Source organism: Cardiocondyla obscurior, linkage group LG03 (genome assembly GCF_019399895.1).
Source record: "Cardiocondyla obscurior isolate alpha-2009 linkage group LG03, Cobs3.1, whole genome shotgun sequence".
NCBI lineage: Eukaryota > Metazoa > Arthropoda > Insecta > Hymenoptera > Formicidae > Cardiocondyla > Cardiocondyla obscurior.
The window spans coordinates 4,178,383-4,198,919 of NC_091866.1; the positions used below are offsets into that span (position 1 = coordinate 4,178,383).

A 20,537-nucleotide genomic window follows, 5' to 3' on the forward strand; every position below is an offset into this window, starting at 1 on the left:
GAATCGTGTGTGTGCACGATATTTTATAGGATGTTTATTTGAACCATCGACATTTCTGTCATTTATAACAGACATTTCAGACATTTCCTTAAGCGAAAGTAAAGAGTTCACAATACTTTTTACCGATACCCACCCTCCCTCTTGTCTAAATAAAATTTTAATCTTTTTTTTTCTTTTTTTATAATAATTCGAGAATAATATTTGAACTAATTTACGTTTCATCATTTCAACAATGCTTTATTTTAAATTGAAAAATCTGTCGATTTCTTCGTTTCTTGAGCCACTATGCTAAATACATTGTCGAATTCAAACTTCCCTTTTTTATTTTACGTGACTCGAAGCTTGCGGGCGCCGTCCTCGATATTAAGTTAAATCTCACGTGTTTACGATTAACTCCGCATAATCCGTTCTAAGGCCCTTTTATGTGCCAGGCCTTAGGCCCTCAAATAATCCGCCGCCTCTGTCCGCGGGCTTTCTCCGAGTCAGCGAAGTTCCGTTGTAAGCCGCGGTCGTAAGACGCAACGGATGTTACCTCACCGGCCGTTTTCGCTCGCCTCCGAATCTCTTACTCGGTTATATCCGCGCTGCGGTGGCAGCGGCGCCGCAACGACCCTACCCAGGACGATACATCGTCGAAGGGGGGGAAGGTGGCTCGGGGGTGCGAGGGAGTTTGTAGGATCCACTTAAATCCACCGTGATTTACTCGGGCACGCCGCGTCCAAACCTCCCCTCGTCTCCACCTGGCTCTCTACAGTGGGATGCAGCCGCAGCCGCAATAAGTAACCGGGGGCCCTCGGGCTTTTCGGAAACGCCGATGGAAAGCGTTAAGGAAGATTCGTCAGCCGACGGTTAGCCTTTAAGCGTATACCGCGCGACGTATTTATTATAATACTTTTTTGGGGGGAGGAGAGGGGGAGAAAGAATTAATTATTTAATTATATTTTGTGGTAAGGAACTTTTACTAAAGATTTTTCACTAAATATAATTAAAATTTAATTAGTTATATCTTTACTTGGCTAGCTAAACTTTTCGGAGAATTTACTTTTAATTTCCTAGCTCTCGCTCTTCATTCTTTTTGCAAGCTATTTTTTAAATACTTTAATAATATTTTCTTCGCTCTCCTCCGGTACATCTGACGCTGTTTGTACGTGACACCGGTGCAAATTTTTAAAGCGAAATAAGACTCGTAGATAGAAATCGGAGCATTTCTTTGACTGAGCCTTTCTAAGTTGATTATATAATAGTGTATACGGGCAAGACCCTCTCCTTCTTTTTCTCTCTCTCTCTTTCTCTTCACCTTTCTCTCCGTTAGGTATTTAAGTGCCGACTCTTTTGTCCGCCGAGAATTAAAAGAGAGAGGCTGCTCGAAAGGATTAGACGAGGCCGTAATTAATTTCGGCGGTATTTCTTATTTTTAACCGACGGTCTTATTATTGCTCCGCCGCTTTCTTTATTTTACTTCCGATACTTTGTCCTGTCCTCTCGGCGAGGGTTGACGACGAGATCGTGCGAAATAGTATCATGGCATTTCTTCGAATTGAGGGAATTTTATAGGATTTTTGCGAAGCGCGTTTTAGCTCTGTCTGTGAGTTTCGAGTCGCGGTGAGAGAAAAAAAAAATATTTTCCCCTCTTTTTTTTATTTTTTTTTATTACCACGCGGTAAAATGACGCGACCGATGTTTCTCTACGTGAAAGTATCGACGCGGAATACTCTCGCGCGCGGCACCGCGTTATTATGTTCGCAATTTTTCTCGATTTGTTTCGTTATCTGTATTTTTTATTTTTATTTTTTTTTTAGTTTTTTTTTTTTTTACTTCCAGATACGCCAATTAACGGCACTGCGCTGAGCACGTATTGCAAAAAATGCGGAAAAGCGTCGCGCGGCGGTAATCGCGATTAACGTAATAATTACAAATGTGAACGTTAATGCACTCGAACAATGTCGTGATTCGCGTAACCGTGACGTTTCCGCCCCTATTTTCATGCATATCTAAAAATATTACTTTATAGTCCCAATGCGTTCATTCGCCTTTTAATCTCGCAATACGGCTTTTGATATATCCAATCTACTTTCAAAAAAAAAAGGGGAAAAAAAAGCGCTATAGTATTTTTCACGCTTTTACATTGAAGTCATAAAAATTCAAATCTAAATAAAAAAAGAAAAAAAAAAAAAAAGAATTTAATATTATTTCATTCGCGTTGAAAATTCAATGTACTAATCAATATTTTGTTTCATTTTTAAATCGCGCGGTGACATCGGCTATTCTTATTTTAATGTACTATAGTCGCATTATTCTTTGGCACTTTTCATAGATTTCCGATATGTGTCGGGAACGAAATTTGCATTTTAACCGAAAGACTGCAGTTTATTTCATCATAAATTCGCCAAACAAAGAAATTAAGTAAATCGCATTTCTTTCATGTCTGGATTTGAATACATCATTATTATAGTTGTACCTAAATATTCTGTTAATTACATTTTTAAGGTACTCGTATAAAAAAAATATGTCGAGCATCTTCTCCTATCAATTATATAAAAATTAATATATTTTTACGCGGGTCTATTTTTTTTTTCTTTTTTTTTTCTTTTCGATAAAAATCCACGGTCGATGGGAATCGATCCTATCTCGGGGTATCTACATTCATAAAATTGCAGACGATCGTATTCTCGTCGGCGGTCGATTTTCGCCACACGTTCCGCCGACGAGATTTACGAGCTCCTTGAGTTGGCAAAAATCTTTTATATCGGCTGCGGCGAATCCCTCGCGGGTCACGCGGGGGGAGAGGTATCGTTTCGATCCGCTCCATCTTCATCGACGCTGATGACACGCCGGGAGAGAGAGTGCCAGCTTCCATTTTCAATATCGCGTCGACAGTCGCCTTCAGAATCCTCGTCTTCGCGGCGGATCTTGCGAGTCTCGGGCGTCCGTCATTGCTCGCGACATTATCAGCGATACCCGCCGCGCCGGTTACCGCGTTGGTTTCCACGCGAACGTACGTACACGTGGAAATGCAATAAGCCGAACTGAAATCAAATATTCGAGCTATCAACCTTGGAAGAAGTATGACGTTCTGTTAGTTTCACCCACTCGAATTGTTATATCGTAATATCTATACGTTTAAATTAATAATTAATTTAATTTAAAAAAGGTGTATACAAAACCTGCAAAAATATAAGTACAGGCACGCACATTCGGGGTTTGATTTCCTCGAAAAAGAAAAAATATTTTAACGTCTTGACTCTTTGACAGATTTGCAGCCGACCCTTCTTTTGTGAAAAATTCCATAGAAAATTGGATAGATAGCGTTTGCATAAATTTTGATGGATTTATCGATGATACACTCGCGCACATATTGGAGCTCCATACGTTGTTTGTAATTAAATATCGCGAGACACGTAATTCTCATAAAATAGCAGCGCGATAAGTTACGCGTATAAACATCGAGCGTTTTCATTACGGCAGCTTAACCCATTCGTTTTACCCCAGCTTGCGATTTTCGAGCATTCAAAGCGAGTAATTTATGTGAAAAGGAGAGAGGAGATGATAAATAAAAAGAAAAAAAATCTCGCATTTTCATTAAGCGCTCGTCATCAAATTAATTTTTATATTAATACATCGGATATTTGCTTTTGCTAAAGATTGAGCTGGAACTTTTTTTTTTTCTTCTTCTTTCTCCGCGGGGGCACGCGATATACTAAGAAGCGAGAGACGTTTTCCGTGTTACGTCGTGGTAGTATCAAGTGCTATCGCCGAAGTTCGCGCGGGGCGCATGTAATCCGCGTAATCCGTCAAGCAAGGTGGATGTAACTGGCGCGGCACGATATGGACAAAGTTCGCCTTCGGACTATCCGACGCCGGCCGGCACCGGAATAATTGAAAATGTCACGACAATTGCATTGAACCACACCGTTGACTAATGCAAATGGATATATTCAAATTCAATCGGAGAATTAATAATTTTCCTCGGTATCGGGACCGGCAACGTTCGGTAGCGACATATCGCGTTGTCAAACTTAACAAGGCCGTCGCTATGCATTATTAATACCGTCGTCGAACTTAAGGGACATTTCCGATACGCAAGCCTTGATCAGTCTGTTTAACTCGTTATCTTGCGCTTTTCCTTTCCCTCGGTCGCTCAATATTTAACGTCAAACGGATTCCGAGGAAGAGGAAAATTTACTCTAGTTTAAGAGGACGTCATAAGTTCCTGTTATTTGATTGCACGGGAAATTTGTCTGCAAAAAAAAATAATAATTTTTTTTTTTATTTATTTTTAATCTTTCAAGATGATTATAATTTATTTTTTTTTCTCTCTCTCTTTCTATCTTTCTTTTTTGATGTCTTTTTTATTCGAAAAAAAAAATTTATTTTACGTTGAGCAAAGGATTTATCATTAAAATGAAACCAGAAGATTCTGGAACGCCGCGTGGTAGTCTGTGTATGCGAGGCTCGAATACTTCGCGAAGGATGCATTGACGTTCGCGTCATGGAGCTGCATTATTTGCGTTTGCACACTTGCCGGAAGATTTTAATGGGTGAAACTGTTCAAAACGCGCCAAATATGTTACAGATATTTCACTCCCCCACAAACTACGCGTCTATATATATATTTTTTTCCCCTCTCGTGATTATTCGCGTGTCCATGAGCGAGATGTGCCATAATTAAATTAAACGCGCGTGAGCGTTACGCGAATGCGAAAATCGCGATGATACGATTTTGCGAGATAACAGTGGGAGCGAAAAACTAGCGGAGGTGTAAAAAAAAAAAAAGAAAAAAATTTGGGATCAGCATGCGGTGAGGTTTCACGCGCCGTGATTTATTTTTGATGGATGCGTACATTCGCGGGTCTTTTTGCTATGAGAACAAAGGAAAAAAATAACCGATAATCGCGAGGTAGCCTGTGTATGCAACGAAAAGAGCAGGCCGCAAGAATTGATTTGGAACGGGGGCGTCACGTGTTCAGGCTCGCCGGAGGCGTCGATGGTCCGGGGCGCACGGCTCGGGTACATAAAATGCGAAATAAGGAAGTTAGTCACTTGGAGGAAGGCTTTATATCGTTTTTACGACTTTAAACGAAGCGCGCAGCATTGAACGGTACATCGCACGGCCGGCGGTGTAAAATAGAGGGGGCGGAAAAGTTTTCCTCCCGCTGCTGCTGGCAGCGCGTAACGCGACGGCGAAATTCGCTTCTTCGCGACGGCGCCCGAAGGCGGTACACGGGGATTTCATTTGGCATTCAGAACAGGGAACCGGCAGAGATAGCCGTTAAAGGATGCGTGGCCAAATAAACGAGTGTCCGAATACATTTAAGCAAATGCGCTCTTCCGCCGCAACGCGAAAAGATTATTCTTCTTGAACGGGCATCGTCGCGAATTCTTTTCCAGCCCTTCTCTCTCTCTTTCGCGGAAAAGAATAACAGAGTTAATCGACCGTATGCACTTCGGGATTTTCTCGCGAGACCGCAAAAATCGCGTGTAGCCGCGGTAATGTATTCGCGTAATGAATGTGACGAGAAAATAATGACGTACGCACATACGCGGTAGCGTAAGAGACGGTAAAATGTGAAATTTGTATGAAATTACTGGCGGAGAGATGCGAAGAAGCTAATGGATGTCTTTAATGGAGGGAGAATAAAATAGAATTTATTGAAGCTACGGGATGGGGGAAAAAAAAAAAAGAATAGTTCGGCCACCGTTAATTGACAGAGTAGACGCGAATACGTGGACGCGGAATAAAATTGTAATGAATATTACATGTGCAGTGAAGTAAAATTTTTATAGAATAATTTTAAGTATTACAGCGCGACGTAATAAAATAAACTTTCTAAACAATTTATTGTAAAATTTCACATTTAATTAAAATTCAAAAGATTTTCTCGGGGAAAGCGATTGCTTTCGCCGATAAATCTGCGGATAATCGAGATTTCAAGAATCCTCGTGTAACTGAGACCTAGTGAAGCTCGCGTAATTAATTTCCCTACCTACAAAGCTATAAAGGCAGAGCGCGGCCGGGTTAAGGAAATCGAAACACGGTTACCGTGTTTAGTGTCCTTAAATGCAAACACGCCGGCGTTGCGGGCATTTTCCCGGGGACGTATTGGGGAAAAATAACGACGATTCGACGAGCAAGCGAACGGAGGAAAAGAATAGAAGTGTAAAGATAGACCGGAAAGAAAGCCATTGGAAAGAGGAGAGCTCTAGTCGTGGTTCCCACAGATTATGCTAACGAGACAATCCCCACGGTACACCGGAGACACGTATAACCGATTCTCTCCTTTTTTCTTTTTTTTTTTTTCTTTTTTTTTCCTTCTCTTCTCGTTCATTCGACGGAGATCCCGAGTCTCCCTCGGACTGCCAAGGGAAGGAACGATATAGGGTAGGCGTATCCTGGCGAACAAAATTACCCGGGACTCTCGGTGGTCCCTTTGATAGTGCGTTAAAAAATACTGACGGAAAATCTATCCCGGAAGCGGTAATAGGAAACGTCGCGGGGATATTTCAAGGAAATTTTCAAGATTATTCGACGAGTCGATAATGAACGTTTAGGGATGCATCAAATTGTTTAAAAAAAAAACGACAGTGGAAAGGGTGAGGTATTTATCTGAAAGAGTCCTGCAATTTTTATTCACAAAAATTATTTATACCGCTTACTCCATTTTATTTCCTTTCCCTTTTTTCCACGATTTTCCTGGGCGCTTCAAACTTCTATTAGACATTCAATCCTCACTCCTCGTTTATCGTCAAAATCCTTGGCGAAAGAAAAAAACGGCTTTATCTTTTTTTCACGGCACCAATCTGCGGCGTATTTTCGTCGAGCATTCAGTAATCACGCTCTTAATTGCGCAATTACGCACGGTCGTTTTTTTACGGTGGCATGGCAACGCACAGTGACACTCGGCATGAGAGCAACTCGCGGGAGCATTACCGGAAGCTTACTTTTTTTTTTCTTTTTTTTTCCCCTCTACAGCTAGCTCTCTCTAACTTCTATCTACTGGCGGATTCTCCGTTTAAGCCAAAATCAATAGGCGCGTGTTCCGATCTGATAAGTATCCCGAAGAGAGAGCCGTGCTTCCCTCGTCGAGAGAAGATCCTCTTGCGGCGCACACTTAACTACACTTGTCTATATGTGTAAAACTGCCTTTACCTCTTCCCAATCTTCTGCAAACCTTGATTCGCTTGAGTAAAATGTAAGATTAATTTTTTTTTTCTTTCTTTTAATTTATATAAGTTCATTTTAATAACTGGCCAGTACTAAATTATCACGTTTTCAAACGAGATTTCGTCTCGGAAGAACGCACCCTTGCACTCGGGGTATATGTTGCGAAATTTGATATGTATCACAATAGGAAGAAGATCCCGAGATCGGTTTACAATCCCGTTTTAAATTACTTCGCGCTACAGGACGGTATCCCTGAATTTACGCACGGTCACGTGCGATCTCGTTCCATTTAAACGCGGACTTTGCCGTGTTTCGCTCAGATTCTTCCACCCCTGCGAGCCGTCCCGGTGGCGGTTGTTTTTTTTTTTTTCTTTCTTTCTTTCTTTTTTATTTTTACGCCACCTCCGTCTCGCACGGCCGTAAATCCTTCGTTACCGGAACTTTTTAACGAAACTCTTTCGCGTAATCCCTTCGGCGTTCTGTGTTTGCCGTAAAGATTCCGCCGTCGTACGCGCGCGACACGTGATGCAGCCCTCCCGTTTCCCTCGCGCACCCTTTGTCTTATGCAACACCCTTCCGGTGTGGGCGAACACGCGCGTACATTGGACGAACTCGCGAGCGCGCGCGTCCCGCACCGCCGTGGAAGAATTCGTGGAATTTTTCGAGTTAGCTCTCCGAGCTGCCGCGATCTGAAAATCCGGAACATTTGAGCAGAAACAAAAAGGCCGAACGTTTAATCCTCGCGGAAATACGGAGTAATTCCGCTGTCTTCCGCCCTCTTCCTTCCCCTTCCCTCCGCCGGTCCCGAACAGTCGCTACCTCATGCCTGTTCTCGATTGTCCTTTCGGTCCGGCCATCCGGCCACCCCTCCCCCCTTCTCTTTTTAATTAAAACAGAACTTTTGTTCAATTACATTATACACGGGGCGTTTCAGATTCACCGCGAGTCACGAGTTTTTAGCGATAGGCACTGGGGAACCGAATTAAGAAGAACAGTGGTTATTTCAATATTGCGGCGTCGATAATTGAAGTGTGTACACAGTAGAAAACTTAATTCTTACTATAATCTCGGATAAATTTATTTTTGTAAAAGAAAAAAAGAATAAAAGAAAAATGATAAATAAATTAGTACAACAGGCCACAACATTAATAATAATCATTTAATTGATGCATGCGAAATTTTATTCTGATATATCGTACAAATAATTACAAGAGTATGACGAAGAAAAAGAGAAAAAACCGCGACGGCGAGCTGCAGAGTGACTTGTAGAAAAATGGTGATAATTTGATCCCAAGGGGACAAAATGTAGAACAAAGGAAAAGGGAGGCAAGGGAGATAAGAACTTAAATAGCCCGATCGTAGTATATAAATGAAATAAATTGTGAGGAACGCAAACAGAGCTTAGAAGTTTAATGTTGTAAACGAAAGTATTTCGGCGAGTAAAATTTTCGCGAGAGAAAAGGAAAGAAAAAAAAAAAGAAATTCACGTTTTGATTTAAAGCGGTAGGTTAATATTGCGAAATCGAAAATTTATTTCGAGGTAAACATTTTTTTTTCGTCGATTGGCTTTCGATTGCCATGATTCGTGCCTGGTTGCGCCCGAGTTGCGTATGGAAATAATTTTGCTGCGGCGGGAGCAAATGTTTCTTTGATGGCATCGGCTCATTGTCGCTACCCACGCTAATAGTCGCTTTTGCCCGAAGCACGTCTGCCTATTAGCATACGCATTCGAGCGTGTCACGTTTCTTGCTGCTCCCAGCCGTTCCCGTTTGCTGAATATCACATGAAATGGAATCCCTAAAAGTGCCTCACCCCGCTCATTCTTCTTAATAAGTCATTTTCTCAGCAAACAACTGAAGTTCTGTTTCTCAAACCAGCCGCCTCCGGTCGCGTAATGGCTTATAATTAAAACGGCAAAGCCAATTTGACATTTTCAAAACGGTCATCGTACGCAAAGAGTGTCACATCATCGTTCAATTTTTTTTTTCTTTTTCTTTCTCTTTGCCGAAACGTTAAATAGACGTGTGCACTTCGGACGGTTACGAGGCGCGATCTCTAGGATATGTGTGTGTAACGCAGCGATAAGGAGAGATTTTCATATCGCGCGCGGCTTTCCGAACGCTGACGATCATTTCGGTGCGGGAACATTCCGTTATCTCGCGCGAACGAGAGACCGTTCGGCCGTGGAGCACATTTTAGATTCGCGATTTCAACGATATAGGATTTCCCCTCAGACCGTGCCGGAGAAAAGGCCAGCGAAATCCAAACTCTTTGAATCGGCGGACGGCTTCGCGGCCCGCCATTGTGTGGGTGGCTTACCGTCGTTTCCCGGGGATAAAGCCCAGGGTATCACCGGATACTGCTCATCCCAAGTCTATCGCCGGAACCCCGTCGGACGGGGCTCGAGGATCTCCCGTCTCTTGAATTAGAGGGAGGATGACGCCCAGTGACTTTTATAATCGCTTTTAATACCCGTCGCGAAAGGTCGCTTTCAGATGCTGCATAACTATTTTATTAACGCTCGCGAGCGTTTATTGCGCGGCAAAAAAACGCCCCGGCGGTCTTATTAGTTTTCGCCGTAGACGAAATCGGTGTCAGAAATGGGTTCATAAATTCCGTTTATCTTTCGTTTTCTTCTCCTTTCTTTTTTTTTTTTCTTTTCTTTCTCTCTGTTATTAAAAAAAAGAATTTTTTTTAATTTTTTTAATCGTTTTATGTAATTAAAATAAAAACCAACTAGACTGATAAATGTACGTGGTGGAAAAATTCCGCCGGCGCAATATCGAACCGGGGCTAGGTGTTTTCGCACGAAGATGCCTGGCGGCGCAATTCCACCTCATGTTGGCGTAAACAAAACGATGTCTAAAACGAGAAGAAAAACGAAGTTGGTTCCGGGGAGGGGGAGGGCGTAGCGCAACCGTGAACATCGCGGCGATCTTAATTTCCTGGGCGGATGGTGCGTGATAATTCCGATGAAAAATTCCATCCTGCGCAAGGTGTAATTAACGAGAAGATGGCAGACCACGCGCGCGCGTTTGTGCAGCGCGCCCGGGTCCTGTCCGTTCGCGAAAGGACCTAATTAATTAGATATCCCTGCGACAAATTGCTAGAATTACACTTCGCTGATTACAATTAGACCCCGGAATGAAATTCCAGTGTAATAAAAGCGCGGCACACTATACCAGCGTTATGTTTTCTGTCCCCCTTTTCGCTCTCCCCGGCTCCTCTCTTCGCTTCTCTTCCGCCGTTGCCTTACGTTCATGCGTGCAAATGCACGGATGCGCCCCGCATACAAGAACTTTTTTACCGCTTACTTTTATGAAAAATTAAACCGAAAATTAGAGTTTCTTCATTAGAGAGGTAGAGGTAGAAAGGAAACAAGAGGGCCGGAGAAAAATACTGAATAGATTCAGTTGTGTTACGAAATACTTTGCGTCTTTCAAAAGGTCTACTTCCTCTTAATGAAACTTTCTATTATTTCGAAATTGAAATATTTAAATATTGTGCGTGATAAAAGAAAGACGAGCAGGAATTTAATTAAGACGTCTCAAAGGGAAGCAATAAGAGATATTTTACGATACGATATCACATAAGCGCGGTGTGCAGCAATGGAAGTAACAGTTTATATTGAAATACATTTTATTCGACGCGTATGCGGCTATACGTGTTATTACTTTGATAATAATCGACTGTCATTTCTGATAAATCTGTAACGTTTACCTGAGGCGGTTATTTTTTTTTTTTTTTCAATGAAGCGAAAATTAAATTTAAGTAGTTAATAAAAAAAAGGCCGGGAAGGGTCGGGTGAGAAAGAGAGCGGAACGAAATGCGTGGAAAAGCGAGGGAACAAGATTGAGGGGAACGAGCGGTGCGCGAGGACAGATCCATGGCTGATCCATGGTAATCGTAAAACCGAAAGCCATGAAAACCGAGGCCCGGTGTCTGGATTACGACTGCGAGATTCAAGAATTTTTCCATTTATCGCCCTTCTTGCATGAACGCATACAAGAATTCGATACGAGAATATTGGTGGCTCTCGAGACCGGCGGGAGGGCGCGGAGGTGAGAGCCTCCAGAGGGGTTGCTACCCACCCTCGACCTCCGCCTTGAATATCTAATCGACGGCGTGCTGCTCGCTCATGCATGCACTTCGAATCGCGGCTGTGCATTCCACGAGACACTGCTCGTCGACGATGCCGAACGTGTTCGTTTTTTCGTTCTCTCTTTTTTTTTCTTTTTTTTTCGAACATTCGTGGCGCGTCGTATTTTTCCAAGCGCGACGCGCGCGGGCGCGATCATCTCGTCGTGATATTTGGCGAGATTGGAAAGGGCTGAGTGCGACATGTAACGCGCAAAATGCGTTGTTTTGTTTCGTGTTTATCGATAAAAGGTTAAAACTCACAAATTGGTTTTTTTTTTTCTTTTTTTTTGTGCATATATTTGATTAGCGCGCCTTTTTGACAATTAATCTTGTTTGAAAGAGAAAAAATATTATGTATATTAATTATACGTGTGATGTTACAATGTTTCAGGCCAAATCACCCCAGAAGTTTTGCCCGAGTTTTTAGCTCCTTTGGAAAATCACACGGTGATTCAAGGTCGTGACGTCTTCTTCACCTGTGTCGTTAATCATTTGCAGTCGTACAAGGTATGATTTTTTTTTTTCTCAAATAACTCGTCTCGACGTTGTTAAAAAAAATGTAGAAGAGCTACTACTCGTGACAGATTAAATATAAAGAACATTTTTTTCTGGAAACGTAAAAGAAATTTCACTGAGATTAACGTTACATGTAATAATACTATTTGGCACGAAAAAAAAAGTTTGAAATTCGAGATACAAAAAATGACCGAAATTTACCATCGCTCTTTATATATTTAATTTAACGAAGTATTTTACGTTTTTATCTCTTTTTTTTTTTTTTAATTATTTCTTAATCCTTCATTATTCTGTTATTCTTTTTCCTTCCCTAATTGAATTTTAATGACGTATCAAATTTAATTATTCGCTATTAATAAATCAGCCAATGTATTGAATTTTAATCTCAGATCACAGTGATTTTCAGAACGGCTATACTTTTGCGCTATTATACTATCCGCGTATGTTGTACGATTTGAAAAGTACTCGGTCAGTGGTAATTGCCGTTTCGAGATATAAATTTCTTTCCCGGTGTTTTCAGGTAGCCTGGATAAAATCGGATTCCCGAGCGATTCTGGCCATACACACGCACATGGTGGCGCACAATAACCGACTATCCGTCACGCATAACGGGCACAACACGTGGAAACTGCACGTGTCGAATGTCCAGAAGAACGACTCCGGTACCTACATGTGCCAAGTCAATACCGACCCCATGCGTAGTCAGGTGAGATTGCAAAGTCAACGATCCCTAAACGCTTTCATAATCAATTTGAACGTTTGAAATGCACGCGTTGTAAAACATCGTATTGAAATGCAATTAAGGATCACTGGCTTATTCCCTTTTTTTTAATTTTTTACTGAACCTCCGAATTTCTCCGCGTCTTTTCATTATTAATTCCTACTTCGTTTTTAATGACACGGGTGCCCGCATTTTTTGGAATAAACCGCAAACGTCGCTTCAAACGGTATTAATCCAGCCCGCCGAAAACGCGCTGGAACGTACGTCCACAATAACAACGTATCTCTGTTAAATTAATTTCCATTTACCTTCTACCGAGCGCTTTATTTTTCGAGGGCATTTCCGCGTTAGAGCCGTTGCGCGCACGGGCGATCGTTGGACGCGCGCGGCTCTATCGATTTTCATTGACACAAAGCGTGTCGCGCCGCGCGATGTAATTCGATTAAAAAGATCGAGGTTTCGCGCAATTTTGCTGGATCCGTCGGTGGGATTTAAAAAAAAATTCCATACACAGGCTCGTCCCATAACTTTTTAACGCGCGCTTTTTCTTTAGCCGCCCGACCATTATTTCGCGGCGCAGCACCGGCCGTAATATCGGCCTACCGCTGCGATTCAAACCCGAGAAGGCAAGAACTCTTTTATTATTTAAAGCAGAAAATCTGAAGCTGTCAACGCTGGAGTGCAGCTTACTCTTAGATTTTTTTTAAAGGCTCATGGTTTGTTTTTTTTTTTTTTTTGTTTTTACGTGTTCTCGCTTCTAATAAATCTTCTCTTTTCAATTAACGCGACGCGTCGTATTTAATTATGCAGATTTTCTGCAGAGCGCAAGTCGTTCACATTCGAGAAGGCGGAGGGAAAATTATTGCCGGCGTAGAAGTACAGCAGGTGTGCATATACGACCTCGGGCAACTGTTTTCCCGAGATCCTCGGATCGGCCGCACGAAATATCCCAACGCGCCTTAAATCTCGAACCGAGTGTTATGCCGTCGATCGACGGTGAAATTATTTATCGCTCGCATTGCTGTCTTATCCACTCGGGACGTGCATTTGCTAAATTGATCGACAATTACTCCATTCTTTTGACACTTTAAAAAGATTTTTTTTTTCTTTTTAATCCGTCGTTGAAAAAGGCAAGGAAAATGAAGGGAAAAAACGCTTAAGCCGTAATATATAAATATTTCAATATTAATAATAAATCCGTTAGACATTTGGAAGAATTTTTACTAAATTATAAAAGACTAAATAAAAATTTAAAAATTACTAAATGTAAAATTAGCTAAAAATAATCAACGTAGTCGATTCAAATAACAATACGTTATCTCGTAAAATACATCATCTGGATAGGAATATCCGATTGTCACTGAAAGTTCTAATTCCGGATTGCCTTCCTTTCATTTTTCATCTTTTGTATCAACCTTTTTTTTTCTTTCTTTCTTTCTTTCTTTCTTTTTTCTTCACACACGTACACGTACATGCACTTGTGTTATTTCATTCACACTTATCATTTGTCTTGCTTGCACTACGACGAGCACTCTGGGCCCTTTATCTCGCAGTAGGGCCGTATATTGCATCGGAAGGTTTCCTGCTCTGCCGGTCGCATTGAATTCCGCGGGACATGTGCACCGCACCACGACCAGTAAATTCGACCTACATCCACATTAACCCATAACACACCGGCGACCGCCGGTACGTGCTTGGGCATGTAAAACGACGTCTCTTTTCTTTTTTTTTTTTTTTTCCTTTTTACTCAGCCACGTGACAGTTTAGCACGGTTTATACCGATTGACATCTCTCGCAAGGCGACGACACGGTATTTCCGACCTGACGGTAATGACTTTAACGCTGAACGCGTCAAATGTTAAATAATGAATGTAGCCCCCGGTCCTGCGCTTATTACATTATTGTTGATCGTATAAATTAAAGTAAATTAGACTTTCTTTTTGAATTTTGCAAGATCGAAAGGCTTGCTCTCGTAAACATCTTGGTTTAATTTTTTTTTTTAATAATTTTGATATTAATTAAGATTTAACTTGCGTTTCAAAACTTAAAAAAATCAAGAAATATCACAAACTATTTTTAATTATTAAAAATTGATAAAGAGCTATTTTTAAATAGTATTCTTTATGCTTTTATAATTAAAAAAGCTTTTAATTAATCTTTTTTTCTTTTTTTTTTAAGTGTTACACGAAAGAATTACTGTAATAGGAATGTGAGGCAACACAGAAATATCGTATTGTTTATTTTACAACTGGGAATACGTTGAAAAACAATAAATTTTTGTTTTTTAATTAAACACTGGTAAAATACTGATTGTCGAAATGTGGCAATTATCAGAAAGTATATGCATATTTTTTTTATCTATCACGCATTTACGTTCAAAATTGTGTCAACATTTTGTGTTCGCACGTTTCGGACTATATTCCTGTTACAGCAGTATTAACTGCGAGATTTAAATGATATTTTACGGCAATATTAAAATATTATTATGTGAACGCGGTGAGCTCGTCCCCCTCCGGTGAATTTTTTTTTGCAGTAATAAATGAGAGAGCGGAGCACGTTTGCCAGATAAAATAAAAGCAAACTCGTGTGATAAAAGGAGCAAATTCGTGCCGGTGTTTATTTTATTTCGTCTAAAACCATAAATTTCCTTGCATGTCCGTTTCATCGAATTGGATAGGCTACGTGCGCTATTCCACGTCCAGTAAATTCTGTACCCTTGCACGGTTATACTCGTGCGAGGGGGCACCCTCATCGTGTACGTGCTCGAGACCGTAAAACAATGTACTTTTTCCGGTGAGTAGTTCGAGCCTCGTCTTCGCTCGGACGGCCTTAGTATGATCTCTCTACGAGCTGTTTACTCCGCAGGAAGAAATTCTTTCTAACTCTTTGATCTTCCCGTTCACGGATAGTACATCAAAATGCAATTAATCCGTCCGTGTTCTTTTACTAGGAACAGTTTTAATAATAAAATGATTCAGATTGCTGTTGCACAAAGAGCGCGATAACAGAAGTTCTTTTGTAATATTCGATGTACCCTGACATACAGTTTTGAAAGCGATCTTAAATAAAAATTTAATCGAGCTTTAACGCGATACATGCAATATTAATGCTATATTAACGTATTAATAATAAAAGTACAAATGTAATTTTAATTTCAATTATGAAATATTTAATTATAAATTTCTCCCAGATATTGGTAATTTAATTCGATTCTCGTTAAATACTAATTTATTATATCGTTTATGTGGATTCTTATTTTTAGAATAAGATGTTTTTTTTTTATTTAATTTAATTTTTTTTTTATTGCATTGCTTTAAATTAAAGTTGAAAATTTTGGATGTTTTGTTCCAGATGGGATACATGGAAGTAGTGATACCGCCGGATATAATGGATGACGAGTCTGCAGATGGTATGGTCACTCACGAAGGAGGCAATATAAGATTGCGATGCGTTGCCACCGGCTCGCCGAAGCCTACTGTGACTTGGAAAAGAGAGGACGGCCGCAACATCATCCTCAGGGAAGACGGACAGAAACAATGTAAGTACAACATTACGTACGAGACGTTTCCACACGCCCAAACCGCTTAACGATTTTATTAAATTCAGTATTAATTCTAAAAATCAAATTAACGAAAGCTCTTTTAAATTTTTATACTGAGAAATTTTTTTAATCAGAAATATTGAAAATAAATGAAGAATTTAATTTAAATTTGTCTTTTACAAAAAGACAAAATGAGGATTTTTGTAATTAAACATTATGAAAAGGAAAGACAATTGGTTTGGGGTTTTTTTTTTTTTTTTTTTTTTAATTAGATTAATATTTTGGTAATAATGATATAGCGTTAAATCGGATCTACAAATTTGAAATGTATTATCAGGCCTCCGACGTTCGATGTCATTACCGTAAATGATAATTAACGTGAAGCGAGAGGCATTCAATAGATATATTAGTGGATACGTACATTAGTAGATTCGGGCACGCCGAATTCAAAATGTAACGCGCAAACCGCTGTGCAATCCATGCTCTGATGAACTTATATTCACTTACCGTTGCGATATTTTAGAATAAGCTTCGAATCGCATTACACTCGCGGGGCTCTCGGCATTCTCGTAAAATCGAGTTATTCTAGATTCCTTTGAAACCACATGTTTCACGAACGCATTTGGCAAGATGACTGCGCATATTTCGTTGAAATAATAACAGATTCTAACCGGGTCTAACAGCGCAAATTACGACCATCTAAGATACGCAAAATGAGCACAATGCGAGCTGCATTTATTTATACATACGTGCGTTCTAAAAACGGGGGGAAGGAAAGGGACGCGTTTAATCTTCTTCGTCTTGTAAGGCTTATATCTCGTGCGTGGCGGCGGGATCAAAAGTCTGTCCTAACTAATACTTGCAAAAAGTTCAGTGAAACCCGCGGGAAAACCCTTCGTATAATAATATTGCATTAAACCAAGATAATTAAATTTAGTTTATAGTTAAATTTACCTTCCATTGTTAAATAGCAATGGTTCGCGCAGTCTGATGAATTCCTTGATGCTCGTATTTCATTTGTAACCCGAATATCATGTAGCCAATTATGTTCCTTTTAATAATCATTTATTAATAATTCCCATATTCTCGATTTTAATGATACTATTTGGTTTCAGCAACAAGAATAATAATAGCATTCGTTCGTACGCTATTATTATTCTTGCGGTACGCACCGGCGTTTACGAAGATATTAAAACAAAGTATTAGGTCTGAAATTTGCATTTATGCGATATAATTTGATATAATGTTTCTAACCGCGATGATAACCATAATTAATAATTATTATTCGATAACATTTCGCGCAAATCAGGATTACACGCCGGCATTAATTAAAACTTTTCATTGCGAATCATAGCGATACGGATTTATTATTATAATTTATTTCACGTCTGTTCGAAACAATTTAAGCAAGTCCCGCTGTGTGTTTCGAAGCATTCGATCCCAACAACTTGATCAAGGAAAAAAAAAAAAATGGGCTGCAGAAACAATTAGAAATTCGTTAATAAAACTGACCTAGTTTTTTTTTTATATAAAATATAAATTTCTGCAAAATTATATGTCTTCGTAGTTTTGAAGTTAATTTCGCTTATTCGTTACTTTGAAATGGAGTTGGTCAGAGAGTTCGGGGAGTTACTTTAAAGTTTCGCGTTTGACATTAGTTTGGGATTCACACGTTCGAAGTGTTGACATTTGACTTGGTATGGAATGCACGTTGAACAGCGAAATTCTAACTGCGAAACGGACATATTGCAGAAACAGGGTCATAGGTAACGCGCGTGCTCGCCGCGACATGGTTTCTCTCGCTTTCCGATCATCTTACCCTTATTATTAAATTGCATTTTCTGCGGTTTATTGCCATTGTTGAAACGCGGAATAATTTATCGAACGTTGGAGATATCGTAGAAGCCGTGCAAGTTGCAAATATATAAATTTCATCGTACAAAAAAAAAAAAAAAAAAGAAAGAAAAAATATTCGAGACGGGAAATCAAAATTTAATTCCGACGAAAGGTTCGTCGAGGGCAATACCATATTATTTACCGCGCAGTCTAGCTTAATTATCTAAATATGAGAATAACGCTTAATTTAATCCATAATAAATAAAGAAGATAACGCGTTTCTTCACGTAAGAGTAAAACGTTCGAGCTACGCGGGAGATTAAAGCGACGCGATCGGTATTTTACGGACATTATATTGATAATATCTACTCTTTTCGCGGGATTAAATTCGAGGAGAGTCAGCGATACGCATAAAGCTCCCGAGAAGAAGGTGCCGCGATCACGTCGATTCTCTAATTAAGACGACCGTGCCGACGCGGCTGGAAAAGTGTCGGGGTGGGCGATAAAGTGTCGGGGAGCATCAGCGTGGAATAATCGATCGTCTCTTGCGCTTACTCGGGCCCGTCAGTAATTAATTACAGCGCGAACGGTAATTTACACCCCGCGGCAAATACATAAGCGCACCCCCCCTCACAATGCACACGCGGGCGGTGGAGGGAGGGAGAAGAAAGGAGAGAAGCGTTACGTCTAAAACCATAAATTATTACGACGGGGCTACTTCAAGCTTAATCGCAAAATGAATAAATCGATAAACACATATTCGCGAGAATCTCATCCCTCTATTCCGGCATCGTCGAGACGCCGCGTTGCGTGCCGCCCTCCCGCCTCGGGACAGATATACAGGGAAGATCTGTTTAACGCCTCCCGCGGATTAAGAGGAATTGTAGAAGAATCGTTCTGGATTCCATAAACTTCGAGCGAACTCGTCCTCGCGATTAATCTTACCCGAAGGATTAAAGTTTACAAGGGTTAACGACTCCCGCGCGGAGGACGAGGTCGAGGACGAGGGCTCGCTTGTTCCTCGCGAGTTAAAGTGCACTTATTGACCGCTCTTACAAGCAATCCGCCCACGTCACCCTGATAATCCCGCTCGCCGTACGCGGAGTACATTCCGTGTACAAGCAGCGATTTTGCCGGGAGGATCTCCGAATCCCTGACGACCTGTCCTCTTAGTGTCATTCTCGCTGAAGAGATCAGTCGAGGAGTTTTCGCGCTAGGGGGGGAGAAAGAAAAACAAAAAAAAAAAAAAGAAAAAGCAAGAGCTCGAGAAGCTGCAAGCTCGACTGGAGAGAAAGAACGGGCGTTAAAGAAGAAATTCTCCTATCGTAATCGCCGTTTCGTGCCGTTTTCATCCTCCTACTGCCCGTCGTTTTCCCTTCGCCCACTCGTGTCAGCTTGATCTCCGAAGCGTCGTAAAAATAGACACCTGGAGGACATCCGGGGTGACACTCGTTAAACGCGGAAAGGACTTCCGACTGAGCTTCTCGCGAGAAATCCGCCCGAGGAGAGCGAAGAGGGTTAACGAACGATGGCGCGCACGGTCGTAAAATCGTCCACTTTCTGCGAGGATCCTCCGCATATCGCGAATGGCGGAAAGCGGCGGAGACAAGTCAACCTAAGTTGGCAATCGAGATCTTTTCACCTCGCGGATGCGTCGACAGACAATGCGGCTCCCTCGCGTCGCCGACTAAACGACGAGCGTCCCGCTCCCAGGATTGCGGAAACTGAATATACACTGTAAACTTTTACAACGCATTCCCCGGTAACAGCACGCGAAATTCGTCGGGAACAATAAACCCCAGTTGACTGTATCCCGTGGGAATTTAAGCGGCACTTTTCGACGCCCGTTTTTTTTTTTTTTTCATATTGATCGAATAATAAAAGCGATAAAGTTCGAGGAACTCGAAAATATATTTTAAAAAATTAAATACAACTCAGCTGTTGGAACGAGATTATATTGTATTATTAAAAAAAAAAGCGTGTTATAATAAACGCGTATGTATTATTAAAAAAATTATAAAACTGTTTTAAAAATTTGTTTAATGATTGATAGATAAAAGTTTTTTTTTTTTCTTTTTTTTCTTAATTTCTACTGTGGTCAGAAATGTCAAATTTAATTATTAAAGGCTCGTACGAGATAATGCTCGAAACGCTGAGGCATAAATTCCGCAATGTCACAAAAATTTTTTTCTAGTTTTTTTTTCTGCTCTTAACAGTACTGATGATCACAGTAATATGCCATAAAATTTCAACGTAATATTACAAACAATTCTCGCGCGCGAATTTCACCGAAACATTTTTAATGTTAAAAATATATTTTTCATATAAAAATCGTGCCAGCGATTTTATGTAGACGACCGCGCGCATCAAATACACATTTAACGCAAATCTCAGTGAACTTTATCGGAATTTATTTATCATACTGAAGTTATTGGAATAGCATTTGCATAAATTGCGGCGTACAAGCAGAATTATTATTAATCCTCGTTAAAAAAAATACAAAAGTATACACATTTTTGGAAATTAATAGATAAAGGCTGAGAAAATAAATTTTACAAATTGGCTCGTCTCTCACGAGGCATTATTTTGCACGGTTAAGGTATGCGCTAGTGTTTGAAGTG

General features: G+C 40.5%; 1 protein-coding gene across 4 annotated transcripts in view; it reads left to right on the forward strand.

The window, feature by feature from the left end:
• The window catches only part of Dip-lambda (Dpr-interacting protein lambda), a 179,297-nt gene that overhangs the window by 150,474 nt on the left and 8,286 nt on the right, over positions 1–20,537 (forward strand). For all 4 annotated transcript variants that reach the window (XM_070654399.1, XM_070654398.1, XM_070654400.1 and 1 more), the window contains 3 exons: positions 11,694–11,809; positions 12,339–12,524; positions 15,891–16,077. In XM_070654399.1, coding sequence (XP_070510500.1) covers positions 11,694–11,809; positions 12,339–12,524; positions 15,891–16,077 — 489 coding nt within the window. The remainder of the gene's footprint in view (positions 1–11,693; positions 11,810–12,338; positions 12,525–15,890; positions 16,078–20,537) is intronic.